This window comes from Carcharhinus amblyrhynchos, chromosome 15, assembly GCF_965287045.1.
Source record: "Carcharhinus amblyrhynchos chromosome 15, sCarAmb.v2.hapA, whole genome shotgun sequence".
Taxonomy (NCBI): domain Eukaryota; kingdom Metazoa; phylum Chordata; class Chondrichthyes; order Carcharhiniformes; family Carcharhinidae; genus Carcharhinus; species Carcharhinus amblyrhynchos.
In genome coordinates this window covers 78,368,336-78,392,092 of record NC_137338.1, presented here as the reverse complement: position 1 = coordinate 78,392,092, position 23,757 = coordinate 78,368,336, and the positions used below count along the sequence as shown (strand labels likewise).

Genomic DNA, 23,757 nt, shown 5'->3' with positions numbered 1-23,757 from the left:
TGTTGGTGAGGGACTGGAAAGTGGGGTACCACTCGTGAAAAAGGAATTCTCGGGATGAGCCCATCCCTAATTGCCCCCCTTGAGAAGGTGGTGGGTGAGCCACCATCTTAAACCCACTGCAGTCCCGTGTGGTGTAGGTACACCCACAGCGCTGTTAGGGAGAGGGCTCCAGGATTTTGAGCCAGTGAAGGAACGGCTGTGGAATCATGTGTGTGTGTGTGGAGACGGAGGGGGCTCAGAGGGGGAACTTGTGGGCGGTGGGTGTTCCCCACGGTGTCTGCTGTCCTTGTCCTTCTAGGAGGAAGAGGTGGTGGGTTTGGGTGGCGCTGTCGAAGGAGCCTTGGCGAGTCGCTGCAGTGCATCTTGTAGACGGTACACACTGCTGCCGCTGTGCGTCGGTGGTGGAGGGAGTGAATGTTGAGGGTTGTGGATGGAGTTAGGACAAGGCAGTTGATAAAGTGAACCAAACTCACCCTGTCCAATGTAAAAACAGGTCTTGTGCAGTCTTCCGATAAATAACTCCAGTCCGATGATAGCGTAAATAATGATCACAAACAATACAAGCAAGGCGATGTGTAACAAGGGAACCATTGCTTTCATAATGGAGTTCAGTACAATCTGCAAACCTGCAAAACAACACAGATACAGAGTAAAGCTCCCTCTACACTGTCCCCCATCAAACACTCCCAGGACAGGTACAGCATGGGGTTAGATACAGAGTAAAGCTCCCTCTATACCGTCCCCCCATCAAACACTCCCAGGACAGGTACAGCACGGGGTTAGATATAGAGTAAAGCTCCCTCTACACTGTCCCCATCAAACACTCCCAGGACAGGTACAGCACGGGGTTAGATACAGAGTAAAGCTCCCTCTACACTGTCCCCATCAAACACTCCCAGGACAGGTACAGCACGGGGTTAGATACAGAGTAAAGCTCCCTCTACACTGTCCCCCATCAAACACTCCCAGGACAGGTACAGCACGGGGTTAGATACAGAGTAAAGCTCCCTCTACACTGTCCCCCATCAAACACTCCCAGGACAGGTACAGCATGGGGTTAGATACAGAGTAAAGCTCCCTCTATACCGTCCCCCCATCAAACACTCCCAGGACAGGTACAGCACGGGGTTAGATATAGAGTAAAGCTCCCTCTACACTGTCCCCCATCAAACACTCCCAGGACAGGTACAGCATGGGGTTAGATACAGAGTAAAGCTCCCTCTATACCGTCCCCCCATCAAACACTCCCAGGACAGGTACAGCACGGGGTTAGATACAGAGTAAAGCTCCCTCTACACTGTCCCCCATCAAACACTCCCAGGACAGGTACAGCACGGGGTTAGATACAGAGTAAAGCTCCCTCTACACTGTCCCCCATCAAACACTCCCAGGACAGGTACAGCACGGGGTTAGATACAGAGTAAAGCTCCCTCTACACTGTCCCCCATCAAACACTCCCAGGACAGGTACAGCACGGGGTTAGATACAGAGTAAAGCTCCCTCTACACTGTCCCCATCAAACACTCCCAGGACAGGTACAGCACGGGGTTAGATACAGAGTAAAGCTCCCTCTACACTGTCCCCATCAAACACTCCCAGGACAGGGACAGCACGGGGTTAGATACAGAGTAAAGCTCCCTCTACACTGTCCCCCATCAAACACTCCCAGGACAGGTACAGCACGGGGTTAGATACAGAGTAAAGCTCCCTCTACACTGTCCCCATCAAACACTCCCAGGACAGGTACAGCACGGGGTTAGATACAGAGTAAAGCTCCCTCTACACTGTCCCCCATCAAACACTCCCAGGACAGGTACAGCACGGGGTTAGATACAGAGTAAAGCTCCCTCTACACTGTCCCCATCAAACACTCCCAGAACAGGTACAGCACAGGGTTAGATACAGAGTAAAGCTCCCTCTACACTGTCCCCATCAAACACTCCCAGGACAGGTACAGCACGGGGTTAGATACAGAGTAAAGCTCCCTCTACACTGTCCTCCATCAAACACTCCCAGGACAGGTACAGCACGGGGTTAGATACAGAGTAAAGCTCCCTCGACACTGTCCCCATCAAACACTCCCAGGACAGGTACAGCACAGGGTTAGATACAGAGTAAAGCTCCCTCTACACTGTCCCCATCAAACACTCCCAGGACAGGTACAGCACGGGGTTAGATACAGAGTAAAGCTCCCTCTACACTGTCCCCATCAAACACTCCCAGGACAGATACAGCACGGGGTTAGATACAGAGTAAAGCTCCCTCTACACTGTCCCCATCAAACACTCCCAGGACAGGTACAGCACGGGGTTAGATACAGAGTAAAGCTTCCTCTACACTGTCCCCCATCAAACACTCCCAGGACAGGTACAGCACGGGGTTAGATACAGAGTAAAGCTCCCTCTACACTGTCCCCATCAAACACTCCCAGGACAGGTACAGCACGGGGTTAGATACAGAGTAAAGCTCCCTCTACACTGTCCCCTTCAAACACTCCCAGGACAGGTACAGCACGGGGTTAGATACAGAGTAAAGCTCCCTCGACACTGTCCCCAGGGACGTGAGGACTGGGAAAGCTGCCCTTGCAGAGGGGCCAGCAGGGGATATAAGGGGTAGAATGACCTCAGTTGCTGTGTTAATCATCTGTGATGAGGTAAGATGATCCAGGAGGTATTTCTTTGTTGACCTCCTGCCTTTGATGGACTGACTCTCTCACCCTTGTCCCGTTGGGGCCTATACACAAATCCAGTCCTGCACCTTTGCAGGGGGGCAACTGGACCTGGGCAATGAGTTCCTGCCCACACCCACCCCACCTGCTCCCCTTCACTCCCCCCCGCCCCACCCCGTGACCATTCTCCAGGTCTGCTGCCTTTCCATACTCACTGGGGACTCCCGAGACGAGACGCAGGGGCCGGAGCACGCGGAAGGCCCTCAGGGCCTTGACATCGAAGCCTCCGGCTTTCCCCGCCATATGGTGGCTCTCACCGGGCTTGTGGGTGACGGTTTCCAGGACAACGCTGAAGAGGCTGCACAGGGAGGCAGGGTGGGGGGAAATAACAGAGAATTCTCATTGATCAGTGGCAGCATCCAAATATACAGACTAAAGATATACAGCAACTCAGAGTGAGAGAGAGAGAGAGAGAGAGAGAGAGGGGGAGAGAGAGGGAGAGATACAGAGAAAAACAAATACTGACAGGGTACAGAGGGAGCGCCGCACTGTGGGAGGGTCAGTGCTGAGGGAGCGCCGCACTGTGGGAGGGTCGGTGCTGAGGGAGCGCCGCACTGTGGGAGGGTCAGTGCTGAGGGAGCGCCTCACTGTGGGAGGGTGAGTGCTGAGGGAGCACCGCACTGTGGGAGGGTCAGTGCTGAGGGAGCGCCACACTGTGGGAGGGTCAGCGCTGAGGGAGCGCCGCACTGTGGGAGGGTCAGTGCTGAGGGCGGGCCGCACTGCGGGAGGGTCATCGCTGAGGGAGGACTGCGCTGTGGGAGGGTCAGTGCTGAGGGAGCGCCGCACTGTGGGAGGGTCAGTGCTAATGGAGAGCCGCACTGTGGGAGGGTCAGTGCTGAGGGAGCGCCGCACTGTGGGAGGGTCAGTGCTGAGGGAGCGCCGCACTGTGGGAGGGTCGGTGGTGAGGGAGCACCGCACTGTGGGAGGGTCGGCGCTGAGGGAGCGCCGCACTGTGGGTGGGTCGGCGCTGAGGGAGCGCCGCACTGTGGGAGGGTGAGTGCTGAGGGAGCACCGCACTGCGGGAGGGTCAGCGCTGAGGGAGCGCTGCACTGTGGGAGGGTCAGTGCTGAGGGCGGGCCGCACTGCGGGAGGGTCAGCGCTGAGGGTGGACCGCGCTGTGGGAGGGTCAGTGCTGAGGGAGCGCCGCACTGTGGGAGGGTCAGTGCTGAGGGAGCACCGCAGGTCTGTCCTCTCAGAGGGATTTGAAATCTCCCACAGGCATTACTGGCAGAACATTAATAACAGTAACAACATTTATGTAGCATCTTTATTTACGGGCACATTGCCTGATGCTTGAACAGATTCCTTTTGTTTGCAGGGGATGGGTCCCTGTCTGTGAGAATGTATGCCATCTAGAGCAGGTATTAATGAGCCTCATGGCGGCCTTGATTGGTTAAGTGAAAGCGACACACTCAGGATTGTTCAGCTGGTCCATGGCGGAATCAGATCCAACTGTGTGTGCCGTGTTTGAAGCTTTGCAAGCTGAGGCTGCTCGGGTACAGTGTGCACTCTGCCCATTATGGACAAGAGTCACCCCCAGGACCATAAGACATCAGAGCAGAATTAGGCCATTCGGCCCATTGATTCTGCTCTGCCATTCAATCATGGCTGATATTTTTCTCATTCCCATTTTCCTGCCTTTTCCCCAAAACTCCTGACCCCCTTATTAATCAAGAACCGAAATGCTCGAGAGCTTCAAGTTTTTAGGTGATCACCAACAACCTGTTCTGGTACCCACCATGCAGACACTCTAGTTAAGAAAGCCCCACCAATGCCTCTATTTTCTCAGAAGACTAAGGAAATTTGGCATGTCAGCTATGACTCTCACCAACTTTTACAGATGCACCATAGAAAGCATTCTTTCTGGTTGTATCACAGCTTGGTATGGACTCCTGCTCTGCCCAAGGCTGCAAGCAACAATAGTGTAGCCCAGTCCATCACGCAAACCAGCCTCCCGTCCATTGACTCTGTCTACACTTCCTGCGGCCTCGGAAAAGCAGCCAGGATAATTAAGGACCCCTCACACACCCCCGGACATTCTCTCTTCCACCTTCTTCCATCGGGAGAATGATACAAAAGTCTGAGGTCACGTACCGACCGACTCAGGAACAGCTTCTTCCCTGCTGCCGTCAGACTTTTGAATGGACCTACCTCGCATTAAGTTGATCTTTCTCTGCACCCTAGCTATGACTGTAACACCAAATTCTGCACTCTCTCCTTTACTTCTCTATGAACGGTATGCTTTGTCTGTATAGCGCACAAGAAACCATACTTTTCACTGTATTCTAATACATGTGACAATAATTAATAAAATCAAATTAAATCAAAGTTGGTCAATTCAATCAGCTAGGCAGTCTAACCCCGAGCCCACCGCCCACTGCAGCAGCAACCTGCTGAATCAGTCACAGCCATTGGAGCAGTCCCATTTGTACGTGCTCTAAGCTGTGCACATTCACATGCAGGGGCGGTCCTCTGCAAACAAAAGGGAAATGTTCAAGCTTTAGCCCTTCCTGCGAGATAACGAGGAGCTTGGGAAACCTCTTGTTCCTTGTTGCTTAGGCCAATCATAAAATCCATTATAGAATCCCTACAGTGCAGAAGGAGGCCATTCAGCCCATCAAGTCTGTACCAACCACAATTCCACCCAGGCCCTATTCCCGTAACCCTCAATCACCCCAATAGTAGGTCAATTTAGCATGGCCAATCCACCTAACCGGCACATCATTGGACTGTGGGAGGAAACCGTAGCACCCGGAGGAAACCCACACAGACACGTGGGAGGACGTGCAGACTCCACACAGACAGTGACCCGAAGCTGGTATTGAACCCGGGTCCCTGGCACCGTGAGGCAGCAGTGCTAACCACAGTGCCACCGTTCCCAAGTCAACTGGGCAAGCAATCAGCATCCTCCTGGGTAAATATTGACGACCCTCTGAAATTTGGTTTTGCTGGGGTTGTCCTGATGCACGCAAACGGGAAAGCTTCAATGACAGGTCTCCATTTCTCAGTGATATTCAGATACTGAGGGTGGGGTCTTCCCGTCCCACCTGCTGCGGACTATTTAAAGGTACATTGACCTCGGGCGGGAATTTCCAGTCTTTGGGTGCATGCAGCAAGCAAAACCCTGGCATAAGTGAGCGTTTCGAGCTACTTTCACATCTTGATACCCATTCCCTCACCGATCTAAGCACCTTTGTGGTGTTTTATGATGCAGGGAGTGAGCTGTTTTTATGTGAGTGGGTGACAGGCTGTTCAATACTAACCCCACAATCACAATGACAAAGTCTAACAGATTCCATCCGTTACGGACGTAGCTATTCGGGTGCATGAAGAGACCATAGGCAATGATCTTGAAAAATGTCTCCACAGTGAATACAATCAGGAAGACGTACTCAACTTTCTCCTGCAAGAGACAGCACAAAGCCATTAATTGTGGCAAAACTCATTCCCCCCCACCTCCCAGCCCTCCCCTCAGCCCTGCTTCACTGTCACTCCACCTCATCACGTCACACACCTTCCACCGGGCCAGCAGCTTGACAATTGAGGCACGACTGTGGAAGGGTCGGTGCCAAGGGAGCGCCGCACTGTGGGAGGGTCAGTGCCGAGGGAGCGCCGCACTGTGGGAGGGTCAGTGCTGAGGGAGTGCCGCACTGCGGGAGGGTCAGTGCTGAGGGAGCGCCGCACTGTGGGAGGGTCAGTGCTGAGGGAGCGCCGCACTGTGGGAGGGTCAGTGCTGAGGGAGCGCCGCACTGTGGGAGGGTCAGTGCTGAGCGAGCACCGCACTGTGGGAGGGTCAGTGCCGAGGGAGCGCCGCACTGTGGGAGGGTCAGTGCTGAGCGGGCACCACACTGTGGGAGGGTCAGTGCCGAGGGAGCGCCGCACTGTGGGAGGGTCAGTGCTGAGGGAGCACCGCACTGTGGGAGGGTCAGTGCTGAGGGAGCACCGCACTGTGGGAGGGTCAGTGCTGAGGGAGCGCCGCACTGTGGGAGGGTCAGTGCTGAGGGAAAGCCGCACTGTGGGAGGGTCAGCACTGAGGGAGCACCGCACTGTGGGAGGGTCAGTGCTGAGGGAGCACCGCACTGTGGGAGGGTCAGTGCTGAGGTAGCGCTGCACTGTGGGAGGGTCAGTGCTGAGGTCAAGTGTCAAGGGTCACAGTGCCCGCTAGGCTAAGGATAAAAGTGTATAGTGCTGGTTAGGATAAGAGTCAAAGTGTAGTGTGTTTGCTTGGTCAATGGTCAAGTGCTCACTAGGTTAAGGGTTAAGGAGCACAAAGCTTACATGAGTTAAGGGTCAAGTAGCACTGTGCTTACTAGGGTTAACATAGAAACATAAGAACAGGAGAAGGTCATTCAGCCCATCGTCAATCCTGATCATGGCTGATTGGACATTTTAGTGGCCTTTTTCTCTACGCTATCTCCATGACCCTTTACATCATTGTTATTTAGACATCTGTCAATCTCTGTGCATATATCCTCGATGACAGAATTTTCATGGCCCTCTGGGGTAGGGAATTGGAAAGACACTCAAACCTCGGTGTAAAAATATTTCTCCTCATCTCTGTTCTAAATGGCTTCCCCCTGTGGTTTTATATTCCCCATCCAGGGGAAATATCCCACCCTCAGCTCCCCTGTCTATTCCCTTTAAATATTCTGTTACTTTCAATAAGATCACCTCTCATTCTTCACAACTCTGGAGAGTACAGGCCCAGTTTGTCCCAATCTGTCTTCACAAGACAGTGTCACCATCCCCGGACCCTGGTGAACGTTCGCTGTGCTCCCTCAGCGGCAGTAATATCCTCTCTGAGGTGAGGGGACCGTATCTGTAGACACGTTACTGTGGGTGCAGTCTAATCGACTCCAATACAACTGAAACAAAACCTCACCACTCCTGTACTCAAAACCTCAAGGGTCAAAGTGCACAGTACTGACTGATAAGGTCAAGGGTTAAGAAGTAAGGTGCGAACAGGTAAAGGGTCAAGGGGCACAGTGGTCCCCGGTTAAAGATCAAGCTGCTTGGCACTCAATAAAAGGTCAGGTCATGGGGTCCTTACTGGGTCACAGGTCAGGATGTGAGGTATTCACCGGGTTAAGGGTCAGGCTGTGAGGTCGTCACGGGGTTAAGGGTCAGGGTGCGAGGTACTCACTGGGTTCAGGGTCAGGGTGTGAGGTACTCGCGGGGTTAAAGGTCAGGGTGCGAGGTACTCACTAGGTTAAAGGTCATGGTGTGAGGTACTCACTGGGTTAAGGGTCAGGCTGTGAGGTCGTTATGGGGTTAAGGGTCAGGTTGTGAGGTCGCCACGGGGTTAAGGGTCAGGGTACGGCGTACTCACTGGGTTAAGGGTCAGGGTGTGAGATACTCACGGGGTTAAGAGTCAGGGTGTGAGGTCGTCATGGGGTTAAGGGTCAGAGAGTGAGGTCGTCATGGGGTTAAGGTTCTGGGTTGAGGTCGTCACAGGGTTAAGGGTCAGGGTGTGAGGTACTCACAGGGTTAAGGGTCAGGGTGTGAGGTACTCACTAGGTTAAGGGTCAGTGTGTCAGGTACTCATGGGCTTAAGGATCAGGGAGTGAGGTCGTCACGGGGTTAAGGTTCTGGGTTGAGGTCGACATGGGGTTAAGGGTCAGGGTGTGAGGTACTCACTGGGTTAAGGGTCAGGGAGTGAGGTCGTCATGGGGTTAAGGGTCAGAGGGTGAACTCGTCACGGGGTTAAAGGTCTGGGTGTGAGGTCATCACAGGATTAAGGGTCAGGATGTGAAGTCATCACGGGGTTAAGGGTCAGGGTGTGAGGTACTCACCAGGCTATGGTTGACCTGGTTCGAATCATCCTCGGGAAAAGGAATATGGACGGCTAAGGCCACACAGTTTGCAAAGATAGTCAACAAGATCAAAATATCAAAGGGTCTGAATTTCAGGTTAAGGAGAAAGAAAGTCTCAAAACACAGTGGACATGGAGAGGGGGCAAGTGGCACTCCAGTGTCCGACAGCAGTGTAACACTTAGTCTCTAACCCTGTGCTGTATCTGTTCAGGGTGTGTTTGATGGGGGACAGTTTAGAGGGAGCTTTACTCTGTATCTAACCCCGTGCTGTACCTGTCCTGGGACTGTTTGATGGGGGACAGTGTAGAGGGAGCTTTACTCTGTATCTAACCCCGTGCTGTACCTGTCCTGGGAGTGTTTGATGGGGGACAGTGTAGAGGGAGCTTTACTCTGTATCTAACCCCGTGCTGTACCTGTCCTGGGAGTGTTTGATGGGGGACAGTGTAGAGGGAGCTTTACTCTGTATCTAACCCCGTGCTGTACCTGTCCTGGGAGTGTTTGATGGGGACAGTGCAGAAGGAGCTTTACTCTGTATCTAACCCCGTGCTGTACCTGTCCTGGGAGTGTTTGATGGGGACAGTGCAGAAGGAGCTTTACTCTGTATCTAACCCCGTGCTGTACCTGTCCTGGGAGTGTTTGATGGGGACAGTGCAGAAGGAGCTTTACTCTGTATCTAACCCCGTGCTGTACCTGTCCTGGGAGTGTTTGATGGGGGACAGTGTAGAGGGAGCTTTACTCTGTATCTAACCCTGTGCTGGACCTGTCCTGGGAGTGTTTGATGGGGGACAGTGTAGAGGGAGCTTTACTCTGTATCTAACCCCATGCTGTACCTGTCCTGGGAGTGTTTGATGGGGACAGTGTAGAGGGAGCTTTACTCTGTATCTAACCCTGTGCTGGACCTGTCCTGGGAGTGTTTGATGGGGGACAGTGTAGAGGGAGCTTTACTCTGTATCTAACCCCATGCTGTACCTGTCCTGGGAGTGTTTGATGGGGACAGTGTAGAGGGAGCTTTACTCTGTATCTAACCCTGTGCTGGACCTGTCCTGGGAGTGTTTGATGGGGGACAGTGTAGAGGGAGCTTTACTCTGTATCTAACCCTGTGCTGTACCTGTCCTGGGAATGTTTGATGGGGACAGTGTAGAGGGAGCTTTACTCTGTATCTAACCCCGTGCTGTACCTGTCCTGGGAGTGTTTGATGGGGACAGTGCAGAAGGAGCTTTACTCTGTATCTAACCCCGTGCTGTACCTGTCCTGGGAGTGTTTGATGGGGACAGTGCAGAAGGAGCTTTACTCTGTATCTAACCCCGTGCTGTACCTGTCCTGGGAGTGTTTGATGGGGGACAGTGTAGAGGGAGCTTTACTCTGTATCTAACCCTGTGCTGGACCTGTCCTGGGAGTGTTTGATGGGGGACAGTGTAGAGGGAGCTTTACTCTGTATCTAACCCCATGCTGTACCTGTCCTGGGAGTGTTTGATGGGGACAGTGTAGAGGGAGCTTTACTCTGTATCTAACCCTGTGCTGGACCTGTCCTGGGAGTGTTTGATGGGGGACAGTGTAGAGGGAGCTTCACTCTGTATCTAACCCCATGCTGTACCTGTCCTGGGAGTGTTTGATGGGGACAGTGTAGAGGGAGCTTTACTCTGTATCTAACCCTGTGCTGGACCTGTCCTGGGAGTGTTTGATGGGGGACAGTGTAGAGGGAGCTTTACTCTGTATCTAACCCTGTGCTGTACCTGTCCTGGGAATGTTTGATGGGGACAGTGTAGAGGGAGCTTTACTCTGTATCTAACCCCGTGCTGTACTTGACCTGGGAGTGTTTGATGGGGGACAGTGTAGAGGGAGCTTTACTCTGTACCTAACCCCATGCTGTACCTGTCCTGGGAGTGTTTGATGGGGGACAGTGCGGAGGGAATTTATTCGGTATCTAACGCGGTGGAGCAGTGAAGGATACTTCCATTCAACGAAGCTGATACAGGCTCTCCGGATGGGGTTGTTGAGGTTGAGGCAGTAGAGTGCTCGCGGGGCCCGATTTCCTGCGCTATTTCCTTGCGATTTGCTCCGTGAGTGCTGTGTACGCCTCCTTTGTGCGATGGCACTGCCTGGCGGGGTCAGAGGGTCAGCGGCAGACATCCCACCGTCAGCCGGCCAGTCCAGAGGCGACTCCTCACTCGCTTCTGATGAGAGGTCAGGGTCGTGACCCTGGTCACCTGCACAGTGAACCAAGGAGATTGAAATGACCACCTGGAATATTCCAACCTGGAAGCCCACCAACCCACCAACCGTGCCCCCTTCACTCCACCAACCTCACCCTCCCGCAGAACCGCAAACCGCTTGTCCCAGTTTCATCCACAGCTTGGCACATTCACTCTATTTGGTCGCAGAAGGCATCGTAATGCTCAGTGGGTCAGTACTGAGGGAGCGCCGCACTGTGGGAGGGTCAGTGCTGAGGGATCGCCGCACTGTGGGAGGGTCAGTGCTGAGGGATCGCCGCACTGTGGGAGGGTCAGTGCTGAGGGAGCACTGCACTGTCTGAGGGTCAGTGCTGAGGGGGCGCCGCACTGTGGGAGGGTCAGTGCTGAGGGAGCGCCGCACTGTGTGAGGGTCAGTGCTGAGGGAGCGCCGCACTGTGGGAGGGTCAGTGCTGAGGGAGCACTGCACTGTCTGAGGGTCAGTGCTGAGGGAGCGCCGCACTGTGGGAGGGTCAGTGCTGAGGGAGCGCCGCACTGTGGGAGGGTCAGTGCTGAGGGAGCGCCGCACTGTGGGAGGGTCAGTGCTGATGGAGCGCCACACTGTCGGACAGTCAATGATCTCAAAGTTCCCACAATTTCTGCACTCCTCCAACACTCCCTATCTCTGTAACCTCCTATAACCCTGCAAAATCTCTGCACCACTCCAATTCTGGCCTCTCGAGCGTCTCCCAATTCCCATTGCACCACCATTGGCGGCTGGCCCTTCAGCTGTTTGGGGGACTCTAAGCTCTGGAATTCGCTCCCTGAACCTCTCCACCCTGCTCCCCCTCCCTCTGTGTCTCTCTCACTGTGTCTGCCTTTCTTTATGTCTCTCTCTCTCGCCCAGCCTCTCTCTCCCTGTCTATCTGTCTTTCGCTGTCTCTTTCTCTCTCACTCTGTCTCTCTCTGTCTCTCTCTCTCTCTTAATCTGTCTCCTCTCTCTCGCTCACTCTGAAACTCTCTCTCATTCCGTCTCTCTGTTTCCTTCTGTGTCTCTCTCCCTCTCTCTGTCTCTCTCTGTCTCCTTCTGTGTCTCTCTCTCTCTCTCACTCTGTCTCTCATTCTCTTTCTCCCCCGTCTCTCTCTCTGTCTCCCTCTTTCTCTCTCTCACTCTGTTTCTCTCTGTCTCTCTCTCATTCTGTCTCCGTTTCTCTCTCACTCACACTGAAACTCTCTCTCTCTTTCTTTGTCTCTTTCTCTCTCTGTCTCTCTCTGTCTCCTTCCGTGTCTCTCTGTGTCTCTCTCTCTCTCATTCTGTCTCTCACTCTCTTTCTCGCCGTCTCTCTCTCTCTCTCTCTCTGCTCTTTAAGACACTCTCTGAAATCCAACCTCTTTGACCAGGTTTTGTCCCTGTTATCGCTGACAGTGGTTCCGAGTTGAGGGTTCCAGTCCGGATTCTGCCTCCCGGTTTTGTTGATTGTGGATTTACCTCGGTGGGTGAGGCCTGAGGCCTAGCTGGCAACGCTGGCTGGGTGGTAAAGTGGGGGAGTAGCTCGAGTCCCGAGGGGTTTCGTTCCCCGGCCAGCCACACTTGTCACCGCTGGGATTTGAGCTGCTGACCAGTGACAGGTTCACTGACCTCAGCACGGAGGGGATCAGCCACCCTGAGCTCATCTCATCGCTTCCTTTCCGGAAGATTCCAACCCTGCCCCTGAGACACGGAGCAGCACACAGAGGCTGCACATCACTTCAGGGCTTCTCTCTCACCCCGCGAGAGCAACAGCAGAGGACAGGGGAGGGGGAGAGAGGGGGGGGGGGGTGCAAAGCGAGTTTCCTTGATTTCGGACAGGCAGCCGGATGGAGGAGTTCGAGGGAAAAGGGGGAGGCAGACCTGGAGGGAGAGGTGGAAGGGAGAGGAGGGGATGGAGGGAGGAGGGACACCAAGGCAGCTGCATGGGAGCAAAAGGCTCGTGAGGAGAGGGATGGAGCGGTGAAGGACGGGGGAGGAACAGTCAGAAGCAGTGATGGGGCAAAGGAGCAACGGAGGAGATTGATGGAGGAGGAGGAGAGAGGGGGACGGGGGGAGGGGGAGTCTGAGTGAGGGGGAGGCTAAGGGAGGGAGGCTGAGGATGGAGAGGCTGGGTGAGGGAGGGGGAGAAGCTGAGGGGGCTGAGGGAGGGGGACAGTGCGGAGGGGCTGTCTGGGTGAGGGGCGGATGAGGGAGGGGAAGTTGAGGGATGGAGACACTGGGTGAGGGTGGGAGAGGCTGAGGGAGGAGGGGCTGGGGGAGGAAGAGGCTGAAGGAGGAAGAGGCTGAAGGAGGGAGAGGCTGAAGGAGGGCGAGGCTGAGGGAGGAAGAGGCTGAAGGATGGAGGGGCGAGGAAGGGAAGGGCTGAAGGAGGGAGGGGCAGAGGGAAGGGGAGGCTGAGGCAGTGGGGAAGCTGAGGAAGGGAGAGGCTGAGGGAGGAGAGGAGTGAACTGAAAGATTAACTGGATCAGCGATTCAACAGAACATTCTGTTGTGAAATTCTTTATTACAAAGTGAGAATTCACAAGAGGAAGACAGAGAGAGAGAGAGAGAGACAGAGAGAGAGAGAGAGAGACAGAGAGAGAGAGAGACAGACAGAGAGAGAGATAGAGAGACAGAGAGAGAGAGAGACAGAGACAGAGAGAGAGAGAGACAAACAGAGAGAGAGAGAGAGAGACAGAGAGACAGAGAGAGAGACAGAGAGAGACAAAGAGACAGAGAGAGAGAGACAGAGAGAGAGAGAGAGACAGAGAGAGAGACAGAGACAGAGAGAGACAGAGAGAGAGAGAGAGAGACAGAGAGAGACAGAGAGACAGAGACAGAGAGACAGAGAGAGAGAGAGAGACAGAGACAGAGAGAGAGAGAGAGAGAGACAGAGAGAGAAAGAGAGAACCAGAGAGAGAGAAAAACAGAGAGACAGAGGGACAGATACAGACAGAGAGAGAGAGGGACAGACAGAGAGAGAGAGAAAGAGACAGAGACAGACAGAGAGAGAGAGACATCAAGAGAGAGAGGCATAGAGATAGAGAGGGAGAGAGAGACAGATAGGGAGAGACAAACAGACAGAGGGAGAGAGAGCGACAGACAGACAGAGAGGTAGACAGAGAGAGAGAGAGCAAGAGATAGTGATTAAGAGAACAGAGAGAGAGAGAGACAGCCAGACAAAGACAGACAGACAGCGAGAGAGAGAGAGAGAGAGAAACAAATAGAGAGAGGGATAGAGACAGACAGATAGAGAGAAAGACAGACAGACAGATAGAAAGAGAGATAGAGAGAGAAAGGGGCAGACAGAGAGAGAGAGAGAGACAGACAGACAGAGAAACAGATAGAGAGAGAGACAGAGAGAGATAGAGACTGAGAGAGAGAGAGTGAGAGAGGCAGAGAGAGAGAGAGTGAGCCAGAGAGAGAGTGAGCCAGAGAGAGACAGGCAGAGGGAGACAAAGAGAAAAAGGGAGAGAGAAACAGAGTGAGACATAGAGAAGGAAAGAAGGAAAAAGAGACAGACACACTGAGTAACAAGACAGACAGGGAGATATAGAAAGTCAGAGAGACAGAGAGGCGACAGAGGGAGATGGAGAGACAGGGAGGGACATTGAGAGGGTGAGGGAGAGACATAGAGAGGGCGAGGGAGAGACAGACAGGGACAGAAAGATAGAGAGAGAGGGAGAGAGAGAGAGAGAAAGGGAAGAGAGAGAGAGACAGTGAGAGAGAGAAAAGAGAGAGGGGAGAGACAGAAAGAAAGAGAGAGAGAGAAAAGCGAGAGAGAGAGGCAGAGGGACAGAGACAGACGGGGGGGGGGTGACACAGAGAGACAGAGACAGAACGAGAGACACAGAGTGAAGAAGATTGAAGAAAGTGAATAAACAGAAAGAGACAGAGAGAGAGAGGGAAACAGTGAGAGAAAGAGGACAAGAGAGACAGAGCGAGAGTGACAGAAGGAAAGAGTGAGAGAGGGTGACAGAAGGAAAGAGAGAAAGACAGAGAGAGGGACAGAGAGATATATAGGGAATGAAACAGAAGGGGAGAGAGAGAGAGAGACATTGCTGACCATTGCTGGGTCACATATCCAACATGAAATTCCCCATCCAAAAAAACCCGGAGACAGAAAGACCCTCCCGATGTGATAAAACACCATCATGGGCAACATGAAGAGGGAGTTCCGAGGTGTGGCAATGTGATGATAACTTGGAGAGAGATCTGGGTGAAAAACGCGAACACACTCACCCTTGTGATCGTCTGTTTCATACATCCTGACCCAGAGCGATATCGCCAGGGGAAAGTATCGATGGGACAGGGCAGGATATGGCAGCGTTTTCTCCCCAATTCCACAGCCAGCCAGTCCCACTCAGCAAGTGCAGGAAGTAAAAATCAGACCGGACAGTGAAATCTCCTCCTGTATATTAATTCCCATTGTATAATCCACATTGCCTTCTGTCCTGTTCGAGCTGGATGTGACAGTGTCTGCCTGGCCACACAGATTAATCCCGCTTCCAAAAGGGGCAGCTCAGATTGGGGGTATGCACAGACTTAAAGGGGGCAGGTTGTGGGGACCAGGCCAGGATAAGTAAACCTCTCCTTCACTCAGGAAGCTCCTCATCCCCTGCACCCCCACATCTTTACCTCATTATCTGTCAATGTCTCACTCTTATCATCCATATTGGCACAGTGGTTAGCATTGCTACCTGACAGCGCCAGGGACCTGGATTTCGTTCCAGCTTGGGTCACTGTCTGTGCAGAGTCTGCACATTCTTCCCGTGTCTGCGTGGGTTTCCTCCGGATGCTCTGGTTTCCTCCCGCAGCTGAAAGACGTGCTGGTTAGGATGCATTGGCCATCTAAATTCTCCCTCCGTGTACCCGAACAGGCACCAGAGTGTGGCAACTAGGGGATTTTCACAGTAACTTCACTGAGGTGTTAATATAAGCCTTACTTGTGACACTAATAAAGAAATAAATTTGGACTTTCAGAAAGTATTTGGTATGGTGCCACCCGGCCAGTTCTTATGATTTGATTTATTATTGTTACAGTGAAAAGTATTGTTTCTTGCACGCTCTACAGTTCACAGGCCAGAGAGGGGGGAAGGACATGAGATGGTACGGAATATAGTGTTAGTTATAGCAAGGGTGTAGAGAAAGATCAACTTAATGCGAGGTAGGTCCATTCAGAAGTCTGATGCTGGCAGGGAAGAAGCTATTCTTGAGTTGGTTGGTATGTGACCTCAGACTTTTGTAACTTTATCCCGAGGGAAAAAGGTGGAAGAGAATGGGCAGGATTTTACAGCCTCGCTTGACCCGAGACCAGAAAATCCTGCCCGAGGTCAACGGCCTTCCCATCGTCCGCCCTTGACTGCTCTGATTCCAATGGCGGCAGGGTGGTAGAATTCCAATGTGCGTCTTGGGTGCGTGGGGTCCTTAATTATGCTGGTTGCTTTTCCAAGGCAGCGGGAAGTGTCGACAGAGTCAACGGATGGGAGGCTGGTTTGCTTAAAGTTAAAGTTTAAAGTTTATTTATTTGTGTCACAAGCAGGCTTACATTAACACTGCAATGAAGTTACTGAGAAAATCCCCTGGTTGCCACACTCTGGCGCCTGTTCGGGTACACTGAGGGAGAACTTAGCACGGCCAATGCACCCAACCAGCACGTCTTTTGGACTGTGGGAGGAAACCAGAGAACCAGAGCACCCGGAGGAAACCCACGCAGACACGGGGAGAGCGTGCAGACTACGCACAGGCAGTGACCCAATCTGGGAACTGAACCCGGGTCCCTGGCACTGTGAGATAGCAGTGCTAACCCACTGTGCCACCTTGCCGCGGCAGGATGGACTGGGCTTCATTCATGACCTTTTGTAGTTTCTCACGGTCTTGGGCAGAGCAGGAGCCATACCAAGCTGTGATACAACCAGAAAGAATGCTTTCTATGGTGCATCTGTGAAGGTTGGTGAGAATCATAGAACCATAGAAAAACTACAGCACAAACAGGCCCTTTGGCCCACAAGTTGCACCAATGATATCCCTACCTACTAGGCTTACCTATAACCCTCAATTCTAGTAAGTTCCATGTACTCATCCAGAAGTCTCTTAAAAGACCCTAACGAATCTGCCTCCACCACCACCCACGGCAGCCGATTCCACTCACCCACCACCCTCTCTGAGTGAAAAACTTACCCCTGGCATCTCCTCTGTACCTACTCCCCAGCACCTTAAACCTGTGTCCTCTTGTGGCAGCCATTTCAGCCCTGGGAAAAAGCCTCTGAGAATCCACCCGATCTATACCTCTCAACATCTTATACACCCCTATCAGGTCATCTCTCATCCTTTGTCTCTCTAAGGAGAAAAGACCGAGCTCTCTCAACCTATTCTCATAAGGCATGCCTCCCAATCCAGGCAACATCCTTGTAAATCTCCTCTGCACCTTTTCAATGGCTTCCACGTCTTTCCTGTAAAGAGGCCACCAGAACTGAGCACAGTACTCCAAGTGGGGTCTGACCAGGGTCACATAGCTGACATGCCAAAGTTCCTTAGCCTCCTGAGAAAGTAGAGGCATTAGTGGCCTTTCTTAACTATAGTGTCAACGTGGGAGGGTACCAGGACAGGTTGTTGGTGATCTGGACGCCTAAAAACTTGAAGCTGTCGCCCATTTCTATTTCGTCCCCTTTGATGTAGATAGGGGTCAGTTCTCCTTTATGCTTCCTGAAGTCGATGACTATCTCTGTTAACTGACACTGAGGGGGAGATTATTGTCATTACACCATTTCACCAGATTCTCTATCTCTTCCTGTACTGTGTCTCAGCATAATTTGAGATCCAACGCACTACAATGGTGTCATCAACAAATCCAAAAATTGAATTGGAGGGGAGTTTGGCCACACAGTCATAGGTGTATAAGGAGTATAGTAGGGGGCTGAGAACACAACCTTGTGGGGCAGCAGTGTTGAGGATGATCATGGAGGAGGTGTTATTGTCTATCCTTACTCATTGAGGTCTGTGGGTTAGGAAGTGGGTTGGAAATCCAGTTGCAGAGGGAGGAGGTTGGTTTGCAAATTGGAAATGTTTGGGATTGATGGGCCTTTGGCAGTGGGATTTGGCTAAGAGATAGGAAACAGGGTGGCTATAGATGGGCATTTATCAGACTGGAGACAAGTCGAAAGTGGTGATCCCCCAGGGATCAGTGTTGGGACTTCTTGGTTTTCTGATTCATATAAACAATTTAGAGATGGGTGTTGAGGCCGCAATCTCCAAACTTGCGGATGAGCAAGTTCTCCTCTGTACCTACTCCCCAGCATCTTAAACCTGTGTCCTCTTGTGGCAGCCATTTCAGCCCTGGGAAAAAGCCTCTGAGAATTCACCTGATCTATACCCCTCAACATCTTATACACCTCTATCAGGTCATCTCTCATCCTTTGTCTCTCTAAGGAGAAAAGACCGAGCTCTCTAAAGAGAATAGTGAAGGGTGAGGAGAATGCTGAGCGATTTCAGAGGGACTTGACAAGTTGGCCAATGGACAGACACCTGGCACATGGACTTCAATGCAGCGAAACATGAGATAATGCATTTTGATAGCAGAAACATACGAAGATGATTCAGGCTCAGTGGGACAACTTTGAGGGGAGTACAGGAGCAGAGGGACTGCAGGGGTTATAGAATCCCTACAAGTGCAGAAGGAGACCATTTGGCCCATCAAGCCCACCCTATCTCTGTAAGCCCCATATATTTACCCCACTATTCTCCCTGATACTTAGGGACAATTGGCCAATCCACCAATAACCTGCATATCTCTCGACTGTGGGAGGAAACTGGAGCACCCAGGGGAAACCCACGCAGACATGGGGGGAAAGTGCAAATGCCACAAGGACGGACACCCGAGGCCAGAATTGAACCTGGATGCCTGGTGCTGTGAGACAACAGTGCTAACCACTGGACCATTGTGCATCATTCTCTGGAGGTGACCAGTCAAGTTGAACCAGTTGTTAAGAAAGGTTTATTGGGTCCTTGGGTTTATAAACAGAGGTATAGAATATACAAGCAAGGAAGTGATGTTACACCTTCACAAATCATTGGTCAGACCACACTCGGAATATTGTGTTCCAGTTCAGGGCAACTTATTTAAGGAAGGATGTTAAAGCCCTCGAGAGAGAGTGCAGAGGAAATTTACTAGAATGGAATGAAGAATTTTAGACACAGGGGAAGATTGGAGAAATTAGGCTTTTTACCCTTGGAGCAGAGAAGATTACGAAGTGACCTTATTGAGGTATTTGAAATTCTGAACAATTTTGACAGAGTAAAGAAGGCCATTCTGTTTCTACTAGTTGGTATGTCAGTGACGAAGGGGGTCACAGGTTCAAGATGGTCAGCAAAAGAGCTAAGAGTGAGATGAGGAGGAACATTTTCCTAAGGGAGTTGTTGAGATTTGGAAGGCCCTGCCTCAGATCATAGAATCCTACAGTGCAGAAGGAGACCATTCAGCCCATCAAGGCTGCACCAACCACAATCTCACCCAGGCCCAATCCCCATAACCCTATGTATTTATCCTCATTAGTCCCCCTGACACTAAGGGGCAATTTAGCATGGCAATCCACCTAACTCGCACACCTTTGGACTGTGGGAGGGAACCGGAGCACCTGGAGGAAACCCATGCAGACATGGGGAGAATGTGCTAACTCCACACAGACAGTGACCCAAGCCAGGAATCGAACCTAGATCCCTGGCGCTGTGAAGCAGCACTGTTAACCACTATGCCACCATGCCATCTACATCCATCACCTTCCCATTGCAGAATCATATGTCACTGAATCTGAGAAACTGTCATAGTCTAATGATCTGGTGAAAAATAAAGAATATCGGTAAATCTAGTTGGTGGCATCACTCATTGTAGCTGGTCTAACACTCTAGTGTTGACAAATCGTACTAGTTTTTCTTTGACCTTTCTGAAAACTACATATGGGGCCACTTTTGCTTTGAGAATTTTTTTGGTTGACTATTGGGTTTTATCTTGAGTTTCACTTGAACTCCCTTCACTGAGCCAAATAACTCTTCGAATACGCTTAACCAGAAGACGGTTTGGCATCGACCAATCTGTTGAGAGAACTCCAGTTAAGATTTATTTTCTCCAACCACGATCTTCCAAATAGAGCTGGAAAATTATCACGGAACAGATGGAGAGGCCGCACGGGAACAAACAGTTGCCTCACAGCACCATGGACCTGGGATTGATTCCTGGCTCGGGCTGCTGTCTGTGTGGAATCTGCACTTTCTCCCCATGTCTGCATGGGTTTCCTCCGGGTGCTCCGGTCTCCCTCCATAGTCCAAAGATGTGAGGGTTTGCATGGATTGCCCATGCTAAATTGCCCTTGAGGGTCAGGGGGATTAGTAAGGTAAATATATGGGGTTATGGAAATTGGACCTTGGTGGAATTATGGTCAGTGCAGACTTGATGGGCCAGACAGCCTCCTTCTGCACTGTAGATTCTATGATTCTATGAGAGGCAACTCCACTGTTTGTCTACTCAACTCTACACTGACCTTTTAACGGCACAATCTCTTTCATGTGTGTCCTCAAAATCACATCAGCCAGAAGATGCTTCACTTTTGCTGGTGTGTAGTCTCAGGAATTACAGATACAGCGGTGACAGTTGCAAACTCCATCCTAATGTGTTGTCAAATTAACTTTAGAACCACCCAGAATCCATGTGGTCTCCCCCGTATGGATAAGACGTTCAGTTAGAGCTCCTCGTCCCATTCCTGGACATTTTCTTCCACGCAGTCGGAATTCTGTTCTTCCACGTTGTAAATTATATTTTGTTCTTCTTCTGGAATCTCTTCTCAGGGGAAGCTGGTCTAAGCCAATCATGCTGCCCATTCTGTTACAATTCTTACATTGATTCTCCTCCCTCCAGCACTCACTGGCTGAATGGCCCGTTTGGGCGCATCTGCGACATGCTTGTGGCTGTTCTGACTTCTCGTGGGCAGTTCCCAACTTCACCAAATACTGAAGTCTCTTTCGCAGCCAGTTCCATCGACACTGCAATTTCTTCAAAGTCAAAGCATCTTCAGTAAGCAATCGTATTTGGACAGCCTCATTCTGGAGGCCGCAAACTAGACGGTCTGGAAGTGTATCTTCTAATGGCTCACAATGTTGGGCCAGCCAATTTAAGATTGCCACAAACAGAGCGATGTTTTTACCTTCCACTTGCTTCTTCGGAGGAACCTGAACCAAAGAACAAAGAAGAAAGAAAATTACAGCACAGGAACAGGCCCTTTGGTCCTCCAAGCCTGCACTGACCCATGCTGCCCAACTTAACTAAAGCCCCCTACCCTTCCTGGGACCATATCCCTCTATTCCCATCCTATTCATGTCCTGATGCCCCTTAAAAATTACTACCATATCCGCTTCCACTACCTCCCCCAGCAATGAGTTCCAGGCACCCACCACCCTCTGTGTAAAAAAATCTGCCTTTTACATCTCCTTCAAACTTTGTCCATTGCACCTTAAATCTTTGCCCCCTAGTAATTGACTCTTCCACCCTGGGAAAAAGCTTCTGACTATCCACTCTGTCCATGCCTCTCGTAATCTTGTAGACCTCTACCAGGTCGTCCCTCAACCTCCGTCATTTCAGTGAGAACAAACCAAGTTCCTCCAACCTCTCCTCATAGCCTGTTTGATGATGATTGGTGGCTCTGGAGAGTAAAGTTCTGCGAGGATGTTTTGTCAAGTCATTGTACATTTTGCTTCTGTCTTTGCTGGATGAACAAAGCCCAGAGCAAAGTGAAGGTTTTACTTTCTATTGTCCTGAGAAAAGCTGGCACGAGCAACTCATTTTCAATTTAATTCGCTTGTACAGAGTACTGAAAATACTGGGCAAAGAAACTCCATCATTCATTCTCTTCATTGAGATCCTAAATTGATCAGTCTTTTCTCTTGCAAGCACGAGCAACTTGCACTCAGTGTCTTCCCACTACTTCCCTTTTTACCCTGGAGACCATTGATTTCACGTATTGCTTTTTCTCAAATGGCCCCAGCCGTACAGCAAAGCATCCAGTTATTGGAGGTGTCTGTCACATGCTGTCTCTGACTTAGAAAAACAATTCTCGCGGCTGCTGTTGTTTGCCTGCATTGTGTGCCCTTCAGGAATGCAGTCAATGTTTAGCTAACCCAGCATGCCTTCTGAGTTTTAACATGTAGTCAAACCAGTAGTGTTAGTTAACCCTCACAGTCTAGCATTTAAATGTAATTGCATAGGCGTAAATATCTTAAAATGAAGTCTTTGCGTAGACTGAAGCAAACAGGACTAAGCACACACAGGATCTCACAGCTCTCCTCAGCCTTCTAATATTCAAAACATGGGGATCCACAATATTTTTTATCTTTTCTCAGTGTTATCAATGAAACAAAATCACAACTCATCGTCAATTTCCTTTTTGTAATGTTTTAAATACATTTGTGGTTGTGGGTTTTAAACAAAGAAAAGCTATAGTTTTGCACACATAGATTCGAGGTAACACACAACAGGTTTATTCTGAAAAAATATACTAAGAAGGGTACAGTTACACAGGTCGCTAAAGGCAGCAGGTCATAGAATCATAGAAACCCTACAGTGCAGAAAGAGGCCATTTAGCCCATCGAGTCTGCACCGACCACAATCCCACCCAGGACCTACCCCACATCACTACATATTTGCCCACTAATCACTCTAACCTACGCATCTCAGGACAAGGGGCAATTTTAGCATGGCTAATCAATCTAACCCACACATCTTTGGACTGTGGGAGGAAACCCAGAGGAAACCCATGCAGACACAGGGAGGATGTGCAAACTCCACACAGACAGTGACCTGAGCCGGGAATCGAACCCAGCTCCCTGGAGCTGTGAAGCAGCAGTGCTAACCACTGTGCTACCATGCTACTGTTCAAGTAGACAAGGTAGTAACGAAGGCATATGGAATGCTCTCCTTCACTGAGAGAGGTATAGAATATAGAAGTAAGGATATAATGTGGGAATTGTATAAAACACTGGTGAGGCCACAACTGCAGTACTGTGTACCACATTACAGGAAGGATGTAATTACTCTGGAGAGTGTGCAGAGGAGGTTTACAAGAATGTTGCCAGGGCTAGAAAGTGTAGTCATGGGGAGAGATTGGATAGGTTGTGGTTATTTTCTTTGAACAAAGAAGGCTGAGGGGTGGCTTGGTAGATGTCTATAAAATTATGAGGGGGAAAGATAGAGTGGACAGAACAACATTATTTCCCTTGGTGGAGAATTCTAGAACCAGGGGACATAGACTCAAGATAAGTGTACAGTGAACATGAGGAAGAACTTTATTGCGTAGAGGATGGTGGGTGTCTGAAATTCACTGTCCGAGTTGGTGGTGGAGACAGAGACCCTAAACTCTTTTCAAAAGTACCTGGATCTGTACCAAAAATGCTGTGAGATACAGGGCTATGGGTCCGGTGCAGGAAGGTGGGATTAGGAAGGGCATCTGGGTGTCCCTGGGCTGGCATGGACAAGATGGGCCCAATGTCCTCCTCTGTGCTGTAACTTTTCTAATAGGGACAGTAATAAACAGATAGAGATACATTCATAGATAGACAGATAGTGACAGTGAAGGAGGCAGAGAGAGGGGAAGGAGACAATGACTGATACTGTGAGAGATGGAATGAAAAAGACATGGTGATGGACAGATAGAGGGAGGTAATAGAAACCATTTGTCACACAGTTCTTGAGTGGCAGCCTGTATGGTTTCCCAGTTTAATTACAGGATGGCCAGTTCCAGGGTGGATTGCAGATTAATGGACTCACCAGAACCAGGATAACGGAGGGATAGTACTGGAGTCTGTAATTACCCAGCCTGTAATTAAATACTGGCCCTGGGCACATGGGGAATGCAACGCTGCAACAGTCACCCAGGGTTGAGACCCTCAGACATCAAGTTTTTTTTCTGGTGCGGAGGTGTGGGCATTACGCAGTGGCCAAGTCACATACACAGCAAGATCCCATGAGCAGCAATTTGATAATGGCCAGATCGCCCT

At 50.9% G+C, this 23,757-nt stretch overlaps 1 protein-coding gene across 1 annotated transcript in view; it reads right to left on the bottom strand.

The window, feature by feature from the left end:
• Positions 1 to 15,031, bottom strand: part of LOC145353502 (voltage-dependent L-type calcium channel subunit alpha-1D-like) — a 97,506-nt gene extending 82,475 nt beyond the window's left edge. Inside the window, 6 exon segments of the mRNA XM_080204311.1 lie at positions 474 to 626; positions 2,884 to 3,026; positions 5,992 to 6,131; positions 8,521 to 8,626; positions 10,493 to 10,748; positions 14,962 to 15,031. Coding sequence (XP_080060437.1) covers positions 474 to 626; positions 2,884 to 3,026; positions 5,992 to 6,131; positions 8,521 to 8,626; positions 10,493 to 10,748; positions 14,962 to 14,986 — 823 coding nt within the window. The 5' untranslated portion in view covers positions 14,987 to 15,031.
• Positions 15,032 to 23,757: the final 8,726 nt, after the last annotated feature.